The sequence below is a fragment of the Simochromis diagramma genome, unplaced genomic scaffold (assembly GCF_900408965.1).
Source record: "Simochromis diagramma unplaced genomic scaffold, fSimDia1.1 OVJJ01000576.1, whole genome shotgun sequence".
Taxonomy (NCBI): Eukaryota; Metazoa; Chordata; class Actinopteri; order Cichliformes; family Cichlidae; genus Simochromis; species Simochromis diagramma.
This window is the reverse complement of record NW_024387394.1, coordinates 336515-355932: the sequence shown is the minus strand read 5'-3', so window position 1 is coordinate 355932 and position 19418 is coordinate 336515. Positions and strand designations below refer to the sequence as shown.

General features: G+C 45.1%; 1 protein-coding gene across 5 annotated transcripts in view; it reads right to left on the bottom strand.

Annotated features, from left to right (window-relative positions):
* The window catches only part of ubr2 (ubiquitin protein ligase E3 component n-recognin 2), a 47910-nt gene that overhangs the window by 6665 nt on the left and 21827 nt on the right, over positions 1-19418 (bottom strand). For 3 of the 5 annotated variants that reach the window (XM_040009913.1, XM_040009917.1, XM_040009915.1), the window contains exons 5-25: positions 14975-15105; positions 14740-14878; positions 14535-14597; positions 14190-14310; positions 14002-14109; positions 9855-9943; positions 6703-6801; positions 5965-6128; positions 5204-5303; positions 4987-5115; positions 4619-4802; positions 4476-4537; positions 4275-4385; positions 4133-4198; positions 3891-4007; positions 3461-3521; positions 3251-3375; positions 1641-1693; positions 1422-1524; positions 1286-1334; positions 1050-1204 (exon numbers count right to left, since the gene is read on the bottom strand). In XM_040009913.1, coding sequence (XP_039865847.1) covers positions 1050-1204; positions 1286-1334; positions 1422-1524; positions 1641-1693; positions 3251-3375; positions 3461-3521; positions 3891-4007; positions 4133-4198; positions 4275-4385; positions 4476-4537; positions 4619-4802; positions 4987-5115; positions 5204-5303; positions 5965-6128; positions 6703-6801; positions 9855-9943; positions 14002-14109; positions 14190-14310; positions 14535-14597; positions 14740-14878; positions 14975-15105 — 2229 coding nt within the window. Of the gene's footprint in view, positions 1-1049; positions 1205-1285; positions 1335-1421; positions 1525-1640; positions 1694-3250; positions 3376-3460; positions 3522-3890; positions 4008-4132; positions 4199-4274; positions 4386-4475; positions 4538-4618; positions 4803-4986; positions 5116-5203; positions 5304-5964; positions 6129-6535; positions 6635-6702; positions 6802-9854; positions 9944-14001; positions 14110-14189; positions 14311-14534; positions 14598-14739; positions 14879-14974; positions 15106-19418 lie in introns of all 5 variants that reach the window. The other 2 variants (XM_040009914.1, XM_040009918.1) reach the window with 1 other exon arrangement.

Genomic DNA, 19418 nt, shown 5'->3' with positions numbered 1-19418 from the left:
TATTAGTAAACAGCAGAGAGATCTCATATCTGTCCATATCGTTGTTGGGGACATTAATGAGGCAAGTTTGCCATCTGTACTCTACAAATGCCACCAACAGGTCAAGCGTCCTACCAGGGGGACAGTACAGTACTCGTGGACTCGTGATATGTCATCAGTCGGAGACCAAGTACTGTTCCAATTCAAAGTACACATCAAGCCGAGAACGTGAAAAATTCCCAGATGTGTTCTCGCTCCGCAAGTTTTATCGAGCATACATTGGTGGTGACTTGTGTGTACTTGGTACAGCTAAATATCCCAGAATGCATTTCGGCCAAAGCTCAAACATGGCAATGGTGGAGGAGCGCGGCTAAAAACGTTTAAATTTAAATATTACTCTTAAAATAACATTTTTAGATACTTTCAGGCGAGAATGTAGCTGTGTAAGCTTCAAATATCTGCTGAGTTTATCAAAACATCACATACTTGCAAAAGTGCTACGACGTTTTCAGAGACGTCTGTACCCACCAGCTCGATAGCTGACCGGGAGGTCAAGGGTCACTAGAGCCAGCAGGAACAGCGAACCACCGGCAGATCGTTTTCAAACCACCTGCGGTCTTTGGCTACTCAGGTTAAACATGATATATAAGTCACGTAGATCACTTCTAAATGTTAATGTTTGGTTTATTTCAGTGTTTTATTTGTTCCTGAGTAAATCTGTTTGGCTGAGATGAAAGTTCAGCTTCATAACATATTACTCACAGTTAAATTAAGAGGTGACAGCAGTAAAAACTGTGACATCATCAAGTACGCTGGTGTTCCAGTTGTACAAATCGTGAGTCTGTAACCCGAGTACGGACTTGCGTATTGAGAAAGGCCCATGGTCTGACTAACCCCCCATCACTCAGGCCGTTCACACTGTGTTCAGACCAAGTCTTTGGAGTGGTTCCCAGACCTCTCCTCTCCAGTGTGTCCCTCCTGTTGCTTATTTATTCCTGCTCCCTCATTTACATTTTATTTCATGTGCAACGACAATAAAGAGCTACTCTATTCTAAACGCACACACTCACCCTCTGCAGCATGGACTCAGTCCAGCCCCCCCCGCTGGGCTCCACGGCCCACTGCAGCACGGCGCCCTCTATGGCGAGCAGCGCATCACATTGCAGGAGGTTCACCAGGCTGCCGAAGAGAGGGCAGAGGGGGGGAGGAGGGGGAGGGGGCAGGGCTATGCACACAAAGACACGTTACCAAGGTGACCATGTCATCCATCAGTCTTCCTGCTGGTGTTTTGTACAGGTGTGCTTACCTGTGTCCTCGCCACTCTGTCTCCTCAGCTTTCTCTGAGCTTCCTCAGCCTGAAACACAGGACGCAGCGTTACCATAGCAACAACATGTACACCAATCAATAACGCTCTGATCCGCATCCAGATCAGTGAGCGTACCTTTGACTGGTCAGCTCTGCTGTAGTGATGGAAGTACAGGTTGAAGTATCTGTTCCACTCAGGGCGGAGCTCATACAGCCCTCTACCTGTCACACCTGGTTTCCTGTTAGTACAAATACACTCAGTACTGCAGTTATTGTAACATAGAGAACAAAGAGAAATTGTAAGGATGCACGTGTATTTAAGGTGGACTGATGATATTTGAGGTGGAAGACTGACTTGAATGAAGCCACGCTGTCGATGACTCTCTCCAGCCCCGTCTCCTTGTTCCCCTGAAGACACAAACTCAGGTTATTACATCAAACTAAAAATGTTTCAGCGCACAGAAGTAAAAACAGTAAATTCCCTGCGCTCAGAAACACTAAATAGCAAACAAACAAAACATTTTAGCCTCAGGTAAGTCAGGGTTCACCTGTTCAGCAGATCTTGTATGATCGAGCCTTACAAAGTGTCTGAGTTTAACGCTCTGGTGTTACCTTTGATTTTACTCATTTACTTTGCCTTGTTTGGTATCATTCTTTTCAGCACGACCTCACATGTCTAAATTTACAGTCAAACTACTACAGTTGTATTAACACAACTGATCTAAAGTCAGGTAAAAAACATAAAATCTGAGTAGAAAAAAAAGGTTATATTTTTTGCTGTAACTAACACTAACATTAATGAATCATTTTCGTAATTTGAAATGCAAATATAAACTGTACATTTTAATAACCTATGCACAAGTTATTTGCATCTATTTACCTAAAAATGCAGCCAAGGCGGGCCATTTCAAACCATTTCAAACTATTCAAAGAACAATCAGCTGTTCTGCATCAAATATCATGCCACACAAATTATTTCCGCCACTCCAAAATATAATTTGTGTCCACTATAAGATAAAGGAGAACATCACAGCCTGATACCTGCAGGCCAGACAGCAGCAGGTGTATCCCCGCTCCTGCTCACACCTGGAGACACAGTTTACACTGTAATCTGCCTTTGGTGGCTTTTTGGCAGCAACTGTGACATTCAGCAGTCGACTAACTACACAAAATTGCACACTAAGTACATAAAACTGCACACCAACAACACAAAACTACCCACTAACTAGTTAAAACTGCACACACTACACAAAAGTACACACTAACTAGCCACAAACTACACAAAACTACCCACTGACAACACAAAAGACTACACAAAACTGCACAGTAACTACACAAAACTGCACACCAACTACACAAAAGTACACACGAACTACACAAAAGTACACACGAACTACACAAAAGTACAGGGGTAACTGCATAAAACTGCAAACTACATAAAAGTACACATCAACTACACACTCCAAACACACTGAATGTCACAAATCTCTTGTGTCTAAACACTCTCTCACCGCTGTCACTGCTAAAACCTCTCCTTCTTCCTAAACAACCAATTGTCACATGTTGCCATATCATTTTGTGATTGGTTGACATGGTACATTTTCCCACCAATAGGAAAGCGGTGCTTTTTCTTTCTTTTATTTGGTCACAAGCAGAGAGTGCCGATAGTATTCAGCAAAAAACATCAGGTATATTTTTGATCATGACTCTGGTTTTTCGTGTCCTATCAACACAACTTAAAAACTCATATATAGTTTGAAGTCCGCACTTAGACTTTAAACTTGGAGACTCGGGTTGGCTGCATCTTGTTGCAAAGTCATCTTAAATTGATCGTGTGATTTGGATGTGCCGGCGCGTCCGTCGAGCCCAGAGGGTTAATAAACTTTTTAAAGCAGAACTCACAAATACTTACAAATATGTAACAGCATAACTAAAAAAACATTAACAGACAGGTTAGGGTCTCACATTCTCAGGCAGAGCCTTGGCAAGCTCGCTGTGAGCCATCGGTCTGATGGACAGCAGGTGGATGATTTCTCTTCTGACCTCATCGTAAGGCTCCACCTGGCCAACACCCGCCACATACCGCTCACCTGTAACACACATGCAGAGGCAGTGCTAATGTTGCACCTGGACAAGGCGACCTCTCTGACTCATTTTCAGAGGAAACAAACTCACCGACCACCATAATGATGAGATGAAGCATCTCTTCGATGAGAGTGTTCTGCTGGACCAGGTCCTGAAACACAGGACAGAGTGGGAGGAGTCAGTCGTACACCTGTAGCGTTTAACTCGAATGATTCAACATTGCAAACGGATTTTTGAGGACTTGAATGTCAAACACGGCGTAATGTGAATGTCTGACCTGCAGACGTGATTCTAATTTCTCGTTATGTGCAAATAAACAGACAAGTCAAAGCGACCTGCTGCGAAATCTGACTTCTTGTCTGTTCATGCAGGTGTCTGAATTTAATCTGCTGCAGCTTTGCATCACCTGACGCTGCAGGAGCTTTAACATAACAATCTTTGGAAATGTATCTGTGTCGAGGGTGGGGCCGATAAGCTTAGCAGTAACATCATGGCGTCTTGACAACAGAAGAGGACTGACCTTGTTGGCCTCTCTGTATCTTTTCCTGATGTCAGCGGTGCTGAAAACGTGAAACACTTCAAATCGACTCAGAACGATCATCAGGAAGTGGTTTGGATCCATCATGGACGCCCCTGCCTGCACCCAACCAAAAACAGCAGCAAGCGTGAGCAGAGAGTCTGCACCAACGCTTCACAGAGGCATTAGTGCTGCTGAATCAGCACTGGTAGAAGAAGTGGAGCGTCAGTAGAGACGAGTTGTACCTGTAGCATGATGATGTCTTTGTCGAACATCTCAACTCGACACTTTACATTGTGGTAATAATAAATCTGAAACAACAAACAGCAAAAAACTTAGCTAATCAGCATTGATCTCTTCTGCATAGATTAACAGGTTAGAACTCACCTGGTTAATCAGTGAGAATCCGTTCCTCCTCCACATCCCAGCATGCACCTGGGCACAGAGCACCAGGCAACGGAGGGGGAGTTCGATCAGAAGGGGGGGGCTTAGTTCACCCTGAGGGACACGTGGCATCAACAATCAATGAATCAAACTGGTTGGAAAATGGCGTTTCCAATCAGGGATCAATAATAATCTGTTACTGACCAATGGGAGCTGCTCAGGGAAATGAGACGCCACCTCTGTTCTGCTGAGGAGGATGTGCAGACCTGAAGAGGTGATTGATACAACTTCAAACAGGACGTGGAGACAGATAGTGTGACTTTTAAAATGTGTGTGTGTGTGTTTACCTGCCAGCAGCCTGCAGACCGGCAGGTGTATGGAGACTTTTTCCTGAGACACCTGATACCTGAATGTTTCCACGCTGTGGCCTGCCAGGCTCAAGCTGATTGGCTGCTCACCATCTGGAAGGCTGTTATGACAGTGACTGAGAGCGCTCAGACACTTCTTGTAGGCCTCGATCAGCACACGCTCCTGACACACACACACACACACACACACACAAAGGAGCAAAGAAAAGGCTTGGATGGCTCACTCAATCAATCTGTTTATTTAAAACTGATCAGATTATTGATCCAGAAAACAAAAAATAAACTGTAGGAACATAAAAGGTGACATTTGTAATGTTACATGTAGCGTGTTCAGTGTGTTGTCTCACATCAGTGGAGCACCACTCCTGGATCATCGTGATGATGTTGGTCAGCTTCATCTGCAGCGTGAACGCCGCCTCCCACTCAGGCTCCATCTCAATATGCTGCCCCACCTGTCTCACCACTGGGTCCATGCCCTGCAGGGAGGTGGGTTCACAGACAGACAGGCTCAGAGATGTTCGGGCTGCACCTGTACAGGTAAACCTCACACTGTCTCCATGTTACCTGCATGCACTTGAGCAGCTCCAGAAAAGCGCAGAAACCTTCTAGAAACTTGAGTCTGAGCTGATCGCTCCACTTGGACGGAGGGCTGATCAGGACATACCTGCATGTAGAAGCACTGGTTACACTGGCAGGCCTGGTTTTATCATAAAACACGACACACACCCACAGCGTTTACACTTGTGAAAGAAGATTCATCAAGCTACAGAACAGGATTCATGGGTACCCTGCATACACAGTGTAGGGTCATCGCACAAGAACCAGTCTCTGTTTAGTCTCCAACTAACCTCTAACTGGCCCCTCATAACCTCTAACTGGCCCTTCATAACCTCTAACTGGCTCTTCATAACCTCTAACTGGCTCTTCATAACCTCTAACTTGCCCTTAACCTCTAACTGGCTCTTCATAACCTCTAACTGGCCCTTCATAACCTCTAACTGGCCCTTCATAACCTCTAACTGGCTCTTCATAACCTCTAACTGGCCCTTCATAACCTCTAACTGGCCCTTCATAACCTCTAACTGGCCCTTAACCTCTACACTGGGCTCTTCATACCTCTAACTGGCTCTTTCATAACCTCTAACTGGCCCTTCATAAACCTCTAACTGGCTCTTCATAACCTCTAACTGGCTCTTCATAAACCTCTAACTGGCTCTTCATAACCTCTAACTGGCCCTTCATAACCTCTAACTGGCTCTTCATAACCTCTAACTGGCCCTTCATAACCTCTAACTGGCTCTTCATAACCTCTAACTGGGGCTCACTTGAGGTCACCAATGAGGCTCTGGACTCTCCCGAACTTGAAGGCCTGTTGGGCGGTGTAGCGGTCGAACTGGAAGCGCCCCTGTGGGTCTCTGTGGCGGAGGTGATCCACAAAGGTCCTGATGATGGTGGTCATCAGGTTCTCCTCCACCATCAGCATCCGGGCCTGCAGAACATTTGAGACCCACACACCAACACACACACAGCCCCACACACGTACAGATGTGTCGTTCCTCATGTTATTGGCCTTTATCATTTCGATCTGTGTTTCTTTGCTTGTGACATTTATTTTGGTGGATTCTGAAGAACTAAACTTTAAAGGTGATTGATCTGATTATTATTAATACTATTATTAATACATAATATATTAATAATAATTATATCTGTTATAATTATTGATTATCAACTAATCAGCTTTCAATGAAACTTCAGGGATGACTTTAGATCATAACATTTTTTCAGTGATGTCTGACATCCGCTCCACCTGAGGGTGAAGCACCCACTTTAAACAGACCAGGTGTGAACTCAGCCGGTGGGATGACATCTACTCCGGCGGCAGCCACCTGAACTCACCAGTGACGGTACGGTGAACATTTGCACTGACAGGTCAGTGATGGAGAACTCACGGCCGTGGTCGTCTTTCACATAGTCGCTCTGCAAGCGTTCGTAATTCTAGCAGCGGGAGAGAGAGGGGGACACAGAGAGAGAGAGTTGTGTGGAGGTGCAGGAGGAGTACTCACCATGGTCGGGACGGTGAAGAGCTGGACAGACAGCGACGTCACTGACACCACTCGCTCGTGGTCGTCCTCCATAAAATCTGTCTGTAGGCGTCTGTAGTTCTGGAGGGACGACATTTCACCTCTGGGTCAGAGGTCGCTGCTGTCCGCCCAACACCCCACCACCACCCACACACTGACTCCTTTAAAAACCTGTTGCTAAAACTCTGATATTTTTAAGACAGCTCACAAAAGAAAAGTGTATCAAGACTTCTGTTAGTTCTGTAAACCTGACCTTAACACAGCACATGCACAGCAGCGACTGGTTCTTTAATCAAGATCAGCAGCAGCTTTAGGCGATCAGCTCAGCATGACCCATTTTAAATTATTTATGTTTCCCACCTGAGGGTTATTTTCAGTCCGAAGACCGATTCCTGTGAATAATATGTGGACCTACGTGCTTTGATCACTGAAGTCTTTCTGTCAGTCGACTTTTTAATGATTCATTTTCTAGCTGAGTGATCACCAGCATCTTTAACTTCAGGGAATTTTTATCCTGATATATCATCCTATCCTTCTTCAAATTGAGAACCACCAGTCTGCCAATCCAGAGGTACTGCCCTACATCTCCATGCAACACTGTAGAGACGTGTCCAACACAGCCCTACAACATCTGAGCCTTCAGAAACTCACAGCAAACCTCATCCACCCCAGGGGCTCTGCCATCAAGGAGTCGTTTACCTGCCTCAGTGACCTCGCCTCCAGTGATTTGCTGCTTCCTCTACAGAAGTTGTATCAGTGGGATTAAGGAGGTCCTGGAAGTATTCCTTCCATCGTCCAACTATATCCTCAGTCAGCAGCGCTCTACAGTGCGGGTAGAGCGCTGCTTTCCGTTCCCGCGTCGCCTGATGGTTTGCCAGAATCGCTTTCAAGGAAAGTCATTGACCTTACTGAACTCCTCCCACACCCAAGTTTTTGCTTCAGCCACTGCCCGGATAAGTGTTCCGCTTTACCTTCCGGTACCCATCAGCTGTCTGTGAAGTCCCGCAGGCTAACAAAGGCCAATAGGATTGTTCTTCAGCCTGATGGCTCAGTTGGAAGTAAGAGTTCAAGAGCTCACGGACTGTGCCAGGCATTCACATTGCACTCTCACTATATGTTTAAGTGAGGCAAGCCTGTCCACAGTCCTAACCTACAACCTGATCCAACTCACCACCAGGAGGTGATCAGCTGACACCTCAGCAGCTCTTTTCACCCGTGTATCCAGAATATACACCTGCAGATCCGATGATACGATTACAGCATCGATCATCAACCTAGGGTGTCCCTGCTGCCATGTGCATTTACAGACGCCCTTTGAACATGGTGTTTGTTATAGACAAGTAACAGAACACCACTTGAGTTCAGACCAGGCAGGCCGTTCCTCCCAATGACGCCCCTCTAAGTCTCACTGTCAATTGCTCATATGAGTGTTGAGTCTACAGATGGAGCACCTCGAGCACCCCACCCAAAGACTCCCCAACCTGAAGGTGTCTGGTCTACTGGGAAAAACTCCAACATACAGGGCCCAAGATACCCACATCAACACACTGTCTCTTACCAAATGCAACTCCAGACTGGAACAGAGTACAGCCCCTCTCTAGGAGACAGGTTCTAGAGCCCAAGCTGTGTGTTGAGGTGAGCCTGACTATATCTAGCCGGTATCTCAACCTCGCATACTCCTTCTCCACCAGAGGGGTGATGTTCCGTGTCCCGAACGCCAAACTCGGGGATCGATCGGTCAGGATCTCTTGCCATTAGCACACACTGCACCAGACCTCTACGGCACCCCATGGGGCTGGTGCAGGCCTACGTCGGGTTTCGGGTGCACCCAGCCGGGCCTTTTGAGCTAAGGCCTGGCCACCTGGCGTTCTCCCATTGGACACACTTCCCAGGCCTGGCTCCAGGACGGGGTCCCAGTAACCGTATCCCAGGCAGGGTGAACTCCCTTGTTGTTAAACTCATAAGGGTCTTTTGAATATCTCTTTGCCTGGTTCCTGACACAGGACCAATTTGCCATGGGAAACCCTACTAGGAGGCAAAAGGCCCTGAGAACATAGCCCCTGGGTTCCCTAGGACAAACAAATTAGTCTACCACACTAAGACAGCAGTTCATGGAGGGGTTAATGTGAATTATGGTGCTCTTTGACAGGACACACTTTCCAAAGTGAGAAAAACCCCAAATTAATGAGATTTATGGTTTATTTTTGGCAGCGTAACCCCTTTTCTCTGTTGTTTTTGTCTGCTACATGAGCATGAAGGCTCTACACCTCAGGGTTGCTCTGTTCTACTTTGTGATGTCTTGCTGTTCTGTGTATTGTGACGTTCTGTTTTGTTGTTTATATGACACTGTTTAGTAAAGTCTGTTTCAATGAACAAAGTTCACTCCAGAGGATCTTTTTGAGTACTTTGATTTATTTGGATCTAAAAATTCAATCGACACATGACTGGCTGGATGAAGTTTTTCATTTTAGCTGTAAACAAGCCAACAAGGTCATGTGGTGAGGTTTTAGGCTGTTGCACTGAGGAAACAGATGCTGCCAGGGAATCACAGATCATCGAGATTCTACTAGCATAAACCCCCCCAGACTATATAAACCTCCACAGCTGTCACGGGTGTTCCGATCAGGTATATACACTCACCAGCCACTTTATTAGGTATGCCTGTTCAACAGCTTAATGCAAATATGTAATCAGGCAATCACAGGGCTTCAGCTCAGTGTATTCAGACATGTAGATATCAGACGAGCTGAAGTTCAAAATGAACATCAGATTAATGAAGGAAAGTGATTTAAGAGACTTTAAGCGTGGGATGGTTGTTGGTGTTTCAGACTGCTGATCTGATGTCATGTTCCCACCAACCATGTCTTAAATATGACAGTGAGTTTGCTGTATAAGGGCCTCCACGGTCAAAGATCTCAGTGCAGCAGAGCTCCTCTGTGCTCAGATGGAACAGAAGTTCCCATCATGCCGTGTCCACATGGACCAGCCTCTCTGAGTGTTTCCAGCAGCTTACTCAATCTGAGCCGTGAAGAATTAAAGCAGCTCTTAAAGAAAAAGGAGAACCAACCAGTACCAGCAAGGTGTACCTAATGAAGTGGCTGGCGGGTGTCAGGTATACTGCACAGGTGTGTTACCTTGGCAAATTGGATGGCAAAGATCTTCTTGTACTTGAGGTCCATGAGGAGGCTGTTCATGAGTAGCTGGTGATAGATGTTCCTCGCTCCTGCAAACATGACAGATCAGCTAACCTCAACTTGCTCGCATTTACTTGCAGCTCATCAACTCGCACAACATGAACAAACAGAACAAGGAGACTGCCATGCATCCAAACTTCAGCTAGTTAGAGTGCCTGTCAGTCACATTCAGCGCCAATCGAGAGTTTAAGACCACTTGAAAAATGGCCAAAAATCCTATTTTGCATTGTTGGATCTTCCAAGTTCCAAGTAGAGCTTCAACATGCAGAAACGGGAGTGAGACATAACATGCTTTGAGCATGCAGTTTACTAAAAACAAAACTTATACCAGGGGTCTGAAAACTTTAACACCCAAAGAGCCACTTGGACCCGGTTTCCACGCAAAAGAAAACACTGGGAGCCGCAAATACTTTTTTAAATCTAAAATGAAGATATTGTTTGTTTGTTTTTTTAACCTTTATGCTTTGTGTGAACAACTAAAGTAAGTAAGTAAAGTTTATTTATTAAGCGCTTTTCACAGACAGGCAGTCACAAAACGCTGTACACAAATATTAAAATAAACAATACAATCAATAGACATTATACACGATGTAAAAGATCAAATGTAAATAATGTAAAGAATATAAAATACGTACAACAAAAGGCTTGTTTGAACAGAAAAGTTTTTAACTGCTTTTTAAAAGAATCCACGGAGCAACTAAGGTGTGTTGCTTATGAAATCCATGAAGTGCTACAGAGAAAATTACCTTTTATTCATGTAATTAACACATTTTGAACTCTTAAAGAAATATAACAAAAGGAAAGCTGAACTAAAATGATCCAGCAAACAAAAACTGTTGTGAGCCACCACCCTCATATCGCCTTTGGGCTTTTGGAGCCTTGACCTGACTTTTAAAAAGTAATTGGGGAAAAAAAGCTCTATGCTGCTAAAAAAAAAAAAATATATAGATATTTGCAAAATTCTGCTTAAATATGTATTTACCTGGTTAATGTGTGTGGCGGGGCGTGGTCTGCAGCGCCGCTGCAGGGGAGGCGGACGCACCTGAGCGGCACCCGCAATCACGCCTCGCTGCCTTAAAGTCTGTGCTTTCTCTGCCGTTGAAAAGCTACAGCCGGCTGTGTGCGTACAGCAACCGTGTGTGAAAAGCGGTCGATAAAGAGATGCTGAAAACCGTGTTCATGCAAACATCGTCGGGTCTGCCGTGATATGTTTACAATGGGACTTCTGCTCCTGAACCTCTGAACAAAGCGTCTGCAGATCGGGGCTGTATGAAGTCACTTTCATCTTTACAGGACTGTAAGCTGTCGTCTGTGAGGCGTGAGCAGTGTTTGTTTTTAACATAGTTCACAGTGGAGAACAGCTGCTGACATAATGTGGATCCGAAGATCCATAACTGGCCTACCTGGGGTCGAAAGTCTCAATAAATGCACAGCGTTTCGGCGGCTACACCGGCTTCCGCGAGTGTGACGCTTATTTTGAGTGATGAAAAAATAATAAGATATAATTTTATTTTTATATTTCAAAATCACAATAATCTTCCAATTTAGAACTAAAAGTTAAAAAAAGAACTAAACACAAATAAAATACACTTCAGCTAAATACTTCTAATTTATTTTCCCAAACCACCCCGAGCCGCAAAATAAAGACTAAAGAGCCGCATGCGGCTCCGGAGCCGCGGGTTGCCGACCCCTGACTTATACTAAAACAGGCTGGTTTACAGCTGATCCAAAGTTTAGGACCACACGCCCAAAAAACCTGTGAAACAGAAATCAAAGTTCAGTAACGAGTCGCTCCACTGTTCTTGCTGATCACGTCAAAAGTTCAGTGCGGCATGATTGCAAGCGTTTCCATGAGGTGAGTGGGAACAGACAGCTGCACGAAGGGCATCTACTGTCTGGAGCGGCTGTCCCTTTTTGTGAACTTGCCTTGTAGACATGTAGTCAAGACTGCCTAAACCAAGACAATACCAAGACCAGAGGCTATCGAGACCAAGACAAGACCAAGAGCAAGACAGACCGAGTCAAGACCAAGACAAAGTCAAGACAAGACCGAGACAAAAAGTCTTTAAACTGCAGCCAGATGCTGCTTCGTTTACGGGTGTCAGGCATATTTATGTATTTTTGCGATGCATTCGTACAGCCCTCCTCACTGCTGTCTGCTGTCTCACTCACTTACTGAGAAGACAGACGCACGCTCCACTTGACTGTCGCGTCTCTCACCCTCTCTGTTTTTCCACATAATGATATTATCTTATATCCTCGCACGTGATTGGCCACAATATGGAGGCATTGGAGCATAGCTGAGCCACTGTGTGAGAGCTGAGCAGAGAAAGGAAATTAAGTAAGGAGCCGTCTCTTGCTCAATGGGAGTCGACTCTGATTCACTACAAAGCACGGCTCTTAGAGCTGATGCTTTTGAAATGACACATTATCGAACGTTACGTTGTGTGTCATGGATACGGTTATGAAGAGCCAGTTAGAGGTTATGAAGGGCCAGTTAGAGGTTAAGGGCCATGGATACTGATACTGTACTCCAAATCTCCTGACTATGTCGATCTGAGACAGCGAGACAAGACAAGACCGAGGGATCCGAGACCAAGACAAGACCAAAGTCCATCAAGACCAGGACAAGACCACGTAAAAAGTGGTCTTGAGACCAAGACCGGTCTCGAGACATCCAACTCTATTGCCTTGCCGTCCATCCCCAAAGGTTCTCCGTTGGATTTACGTCAGGGGAACATGCAGGATGGTCCAAAAGAGTGATGTTACTCTCCTGGAAGAAGTCCCTTGTCCTGCAGCATTGTGTACTGTAGCGTTGTCCTGCTGATAAACCCAGTGTTTATCACACAGATGAGCGCCCTCAGTCACGAGGACGCTCTCTGCAACATCTGGACATGGCCAGCAGCCGTTTGCCACCCCTGCACCTCCTGAAAGCTTCGTTGTTCCATTGAAGGAAAAAGCACCCCAGATCATTATGGAGCCCCCTCACTGTGGGCGTAGTAAACACCTCAGGTGGGACCTGCTTATCATGGCAGTAACACTGCAAACCATCAGGACCATCAAAGTTACATTTGTTCTCATCGTCTAAGGAGCTTGGAAAGAAAAGTGTCTGGACTTCTGGAAGTTGCTTGAAGACGTTTCACCTCTCATCCGAGAAGCTTCTTCAGTTCTAGGGTCAAATGGTGGAGAGTCCCAGATTTAAGCCCTGTGGGAGTAACCCCCCGAGAGGGGACAATGGACCCCCTAATGATCCTCTACCTAATCACATGAGCCAAGGTGTGAAAGAGGCTCATGTGATTAGCTAGAGGACCTTTCAATGTCCCATGTTTGGTCAAAATGGTCAGTTCTGTGGCGTCCATGGAGACGAGGCCTTTGAAGACGTGTTTTGAGGCTGTCTGATGGTTATGGGGCTGCAGTCGGCACCAGGAACGGCCTTAATTTGGGTCGAGGGTTATCCAGTGTCTTGACGGACAGCCAACTGGATCCTCCGGTTCAGTGCTGATGACATTTGTTTGGGTCTTCCACTTGACTTTTGTTCCATAATCCTCAGGATCATTTCAGGAATTCCAAATAACTGTCTCACTGCGTCCCACCTCAGCAGTGACGGTGCTGTGAGAGACCATGCTTATGCAGTTCAACAACCCGACCGTGTTCAAAAAGGGAACATTTGTTTGCCTTTGCCATCAGAACGTCATGACAGTGTGACTACCTGACAGGAAATGACAGTGAATCCACATTTGTGCCCAGATTTGTCCTTTTAAAGGCATGTGGCCCGAAACTTTTGATCAGCTGTAAAACAGCCCGTTTCAGTTTGTGTTGTTTTCAATAAACTGCATGCTCAAATGTTTTGTCTCACTCACATTTCTGCATGTTAAAGCTCTAGTTGGAACCTGGTGAAGATCCAACGATGCAAAATATGACTTTTGGCCACTTTTCAAGTGGTCTTAAACATTTAATTGGGACTGTATCTCTGCTGTGTGCCTTTGAAGGACCAACTCACAGATAAACACAAACTGTTTCACACCCGTTGGCTTCACAACCGTGGCCGTTCGAGCGCCATATGACTAGCAGCGGTACGTGCGGTTACCTTTCCACATCTTGGAGTCGTTGAGCATCAGTCGGTCGACAAGCGAGGAGTTCTCTCCCTCTGGACCTTTCTGCAATCCCACCTGACACAGGATCCTCCTCAGGCCGTCTAAAACACAGTCCACAGTCACCACATGCAGCAGCAGGGACACACACAGAGGAATTGTGGGTAATGAAGTCCACACGTACCAGAGTACTGAATGATCTGACCCAGCCAGCTCAGAGCCTTCAGAGCAAAACACTGATGAGCAACGACAGACGAGTGCATCACCTGAACCCGGAGAGGCTTTGACTGACGGCTGGTGTTTCTCTGAGGGGATAGGATAGGAGGAGGAGCAGAGAAGGAGGTGATGGGGATGTAGGAAGAGGAGGTGAGACATTCTTTGTTTTCTTAAATTGTTGTGATGAGTAAAACCAGAAGGCAGTGAGTGTAAATGAGTGCGACATTGAACGTCCCTGAAGCAGGCACCGTCAGCACCCCCCCCCACATCAGTTCAAGACTTCCTGTCATTTACCAAATTTGGAAACACTCACCACAATCACGGACTTGGCCTGTTCACAGAACTGGAAGTCTCCATACCGAACAGACTTCCTGCCCTGCACACACACACACACACACACACACACACACACACACACAAAACAGATTCTTAGAATAATCACCAGAACATGAAAAACAAGAAGCTCCTTGTCACATTTCTGAGTTCCTATAAGTGTGTTACTGTGTGTGTGTACTGACGTCTCGATCCACCGTAGTGGCGAAGCTCACAGCCTCCTTCTGGCTGCAGCTGACAGCTTTCTGCAGCGTGTAGATCACCTGCTCGTACGTGTGCACTTCATCATTGAACAGCATGCAGTAGTAGGTGTCCTCTCGCTCACTGCAGACAGACAGACACACACACACACACAGTGTGAACGCTGCAGTATGACGCGTTTACTGTCATGTGTCTCAGGTAAAGGTAGAGTGAGCCTACGGTGGCTGCAGTCCTGCGGGGAGCAGGTCCTCGTGCTCCCAGGTCAGCAGGTCGACGGCATACTTCAGGATGATGAAAAAGACACTGAACGCACGGCCGACCATGTCAGTGGGTAGCTGAGCTACGGGGTCCTGGAAGGACAAACAGCACAGAGTGAGCACTCTGAGAGACGGGGTTGCCATCCTAAGCCAGCTCAGTTCACACCAGCCTCTAATCAGTCTCTCACACTCAAACCACAGCTGTGAAGTATGTCTGTGAAGGTTCTCAGTCATCCCTGTCATCATAGTCTAAGAAAGAAAAAGGCATCTGGACTTCTTTAAGTTGCTTGAAGACGTTTCACCTCTCATCTGAGAAGCTTGTTCAGTTCTAGGGTCAAATGGTTTTTCTTTCCAAGCTCCTTAGACCACAGCTGTGAAGATCTTTCTTCCTTCCATCCAACACCGAGTAAAACGACCCACGATTACTGCCACTCAAAAATAAAAATAAAATCCAAACTACAGGATCCAGGGAACGGAGGAAATATTTACATGGCTGCTTTTATATTCTCTGAAAAGACGCTTAGGAACCTCCTCAAATAGGAACCTCCTTTTAATGTTTTAGTCGGGGAGCTCTCAGAGGATAACTTATTAGCGCTCAGGTCTGCTGAAAGTAAATAAGTAAGTAAAGAAATTTTTATTTATACAGCACCTTTCAAGATAAAATCAAAGTGCTTCACAGAAGCTAAAACATAAAAACAAAAATCAACCAAAAGCAAGTTTAAAAAGATGAGTTTTTAGCTGTTTTTTAAAAGAGACCACTGAGTCCACAGATCTCAGGCTGAAAGGGAGAGAGTTCCACAGTCTGGGGGCCACAGTTACAAAAGCTCTGTCGCCTTTTGTTTTCAGCCTCGTGTGCTCGACAACCAGCAAGCCCTGATCACATGACCTCAGAGACCTGTGGATGTACGGATGTAAAAGATCACTGATGTATGTTGGTGCTTGTCCATGTAGAGCCCTGAATGTCAAAATCATAATCTTAAAGTGGACTCTGACTATTATGGGGAGCTAGTGCAGCTAGATCAGCAGGGGTGTGGCATTACTTGGAAGGCTTGGTCTGAAGCTTTGCTGCAGCATTCTGAGCACCCTGCAGATATTCCAAAGAGGCATTACATAAACAGGTGAACAAGGAATTACAATAGTCCAAACGAGATGAGACAAATGCATGAATGATTATTTCCAGTTCAGAGCGTGACTCAATGGTACTCAGCTTAGCAATGTTTCTTAAATGGTAAAAACAGGAGCAGACCAGAGATTTAACATGAGCCTCCAAAGTCAGAGCTGAGTCAAAAGTTACATCAAGGCTCCTGATAGAAGGTTTGGCAAATGAAGCAAGAGGGCCTAAATTTTCCACTACCAAGGGCACAAATTTATCAGGAACACAAACAAGGAATTCAGTTTTCTCCTCATTAAGTTGAAGAAAGTTATCAGCCTCCAACCTCTCATGGAGTCTATGCACCTATGCAAGATCTGTAGTTTGGAAACATCATGTGGCTTAAAAGAGAAATACAACTGAATATCATCTGCATAGCAGTGATACGAAATGTCCTTGTGCTAAGAAGGTCCTGAAGAGAGAGTATATACAACAAAAAACAATAAGGGTCCCAACACAGAACCTTGTGGCATACCATAGGCAAGACAAGTGGAGGAGGACCTGAACTTAGAGCTAGCCATAGAGAAGGATCGTTCACACAAATAAGACCCTGATATACCCATCCAGCGTCTCAGCCTATGTAACAAAATGTGACGGTACCAAAGGCACAGGTCAGGTCCAACATCAGCAAGACATCAAAATGTCACTGGACACTCTAAAGAAGTGCAGTTTCAGTAGAGTGAGCTCTACGAAAGTCAGATTGGAATTTATCGAGAATGTTGTATTTATCTAAAACAGCTGTGAACTGCTTAGAAACAACTTTTTCTAAAATCTTAGTGATGAATGATAGTTTTAAATTTGGTCTACAACTGCTAAGCAGAGAAGCGTCAAGCTTGGGGTTGGGGTTTTTTTTGTTTTGTTTTTTTAAACAGTGGGTGAATAACAGCATTCTTACAATAAACAGGGACCTGACCAGAAACCAGTGAGGCATTGATAATTGTAAGCACACAGGGACCAATAAACTGAAAGACATTTTTAAACAAAGATCCAGGTAAAATATCAAGAGAGCAGGAGGATGCTTTCATTGAATCAACTAACTTGACAGCTCAGGTAAGGACACAGGTAAAAATCTTTCTAAAATAACAGGCCTAGCTTAAGTTGAAGCTGACAACAGAGACACAGAAGGAGAGATATTGTTCCTCACATTGTCTTTCTTTGTTGAAAAAGTCAGTAAAGACACTAGCTCTGAGAAATAGGCAGCCCTCGCATCTCGAACTGAAGAGTTAAAAGAAACTAAAAGGTCCTTTAAATAAAAGAGATGGACATGCAAACGAGTTTTCCTCCATAAACGCTCAACCTTACGGCAGCAACGCTTTAAACAGCAAATGCTGTCATTTATCCAGGGGGACGACTTTGAAACCGGAGCTAGTCTAGTTTAAACAGGACAAACATTGTCTAAAATAGAAAGACAAAGATTATTAAAAACATTTGTTAATAAATCAAAATTATAGGAAGGTAAGACTAAATAAAAAACATCAGAAATTTTGGCAGCAGTAGAGGAATTTAAGATGCGAGAGCTAACCACATGTTGAACAGGAGAGAGGGACAGATGGAAAGACAAGTTAAAAAGAATACAACGATGGTCCGAAATAAAAATGTCCTCAGTACAAAAAAAATCACTGTTTAAACCTCAAGTATAAACAAGGCCCAGTGTGTGTCCCTTGGTGTTAGTGGAACCAGACACATGCTGTGTAAAATGAAAAGAATCCATGATGCTAAGGAAACCTCTGGCAAAGAGGTCAGAGTCATCGTCAATGTGTATATTAAAATCCCCGACTGTAACCAGTCTGAACAGCTTCAAGGTGGAGGATAAAAAGTCACTGAACACCTTTAAAAACTGACCATTTAGACCAGGTAAACGATACACTATAGCACAGTAACACGGATCTTTATCTCCAATTTTAACCAGCTGTAATTCAAATGATGAAAAATGTCCGACCATTACTGAGCGACAGTGAAACCGGCTTCCAAACACTGCAGTGAGACGACCTCCTTGACCGGACGTCCGAGGCTGGCTGATGAAGGAGTACCCGCCCGGGCAAAGCTCGATGAGGGATGAGTACTCACCATCGCGCTGCCAGGTTTCAATTAGAAATAAGAAATCCAGGTTTTTTTTGGAAAGAATAAAATTGTTCAACAAGAACATTTTATTTGTTATTGATCGGGCATTAAAGAGCGCCATGCTCTGCGAGGTAGAAGTTGAATCATTAACAGAAATGGCCCAAATTAGGGAACGTAAAAACTGAAGCTTTGATCCGCGACCTTTGTAAATTCCACTCACTGTGTGGACAGAAGGCCAAACAACTGGAGAGTCTGTATAAACACTCCTGAGGTAGCATAGTCTCATAGGTCCAGGCCCTACATAATCAAGCAGGGACAAGGAAGAAAAATTCCCCTCCGTACAAACTGTCTGACCACAGGTGACTCAGCGTTGCTTACCAGCTAATCCTCGCTTCAGAAAACTCTAAGTTTCACCTGAACATCTGCTCTCTGGAGAATGATCTGAACATTAAACTGAGAATAATCAAACTGATTGAAACATGCAGAAAAGTTTAAATACATCGAACAGATGATCGAGGTCAAAGGAGCGACTCACGTTCAGGCTGAGCACCAGGGGTGGGTGGGTGTCACAGACAGATGGGGTCATGTCATCAGCTCTGCTCAATTTGCTTGTTTTTCTAATTCTGTTCACGGCAGGAAGGTTTTTACTTAACAATAATTTTACAAACATTAAGTCAGACCGACAGACAGAGGCCACAGATGGTTAAGGTGCTAACATGCCGTCCACAATGCCGTCATCACACAGAGGCAGCCGTTTGTACCTGCGGGCACTTCACAAAGAGCCACTGTGGTATTCTTCTAAATGAAACATGTTGCCATGCCGACAATATCACGTCACACGCACTGATGACGAGGAGAACAAGTCAAGACCGGAAGCCAAGAGTTTGTTGAGTGTTTGTCATATGTGTCAGTGTGTCTGTCCCTGCAGGAGTATCATTAAGATGGTGGGAAGAGCCAGCATGACTGTAAACTCGAGACAGTCACAGACAGAGAGTCAGAGACAGTCACAGACAGAGTCACAGACCGAGAGTCACAGACAGAGAGTCACAGACAGGGTCACAGACAGAGAGTCACAGAGAGGGTCAGAGAGTCACAGACAGGGTCAGAGAGACACAGACAGGGTCACAGACAGAGAGTCACAGACAGGGTCACAGTCAGAGAGTCACAGACAGGGTCAGAGAGACACAGACAGGGT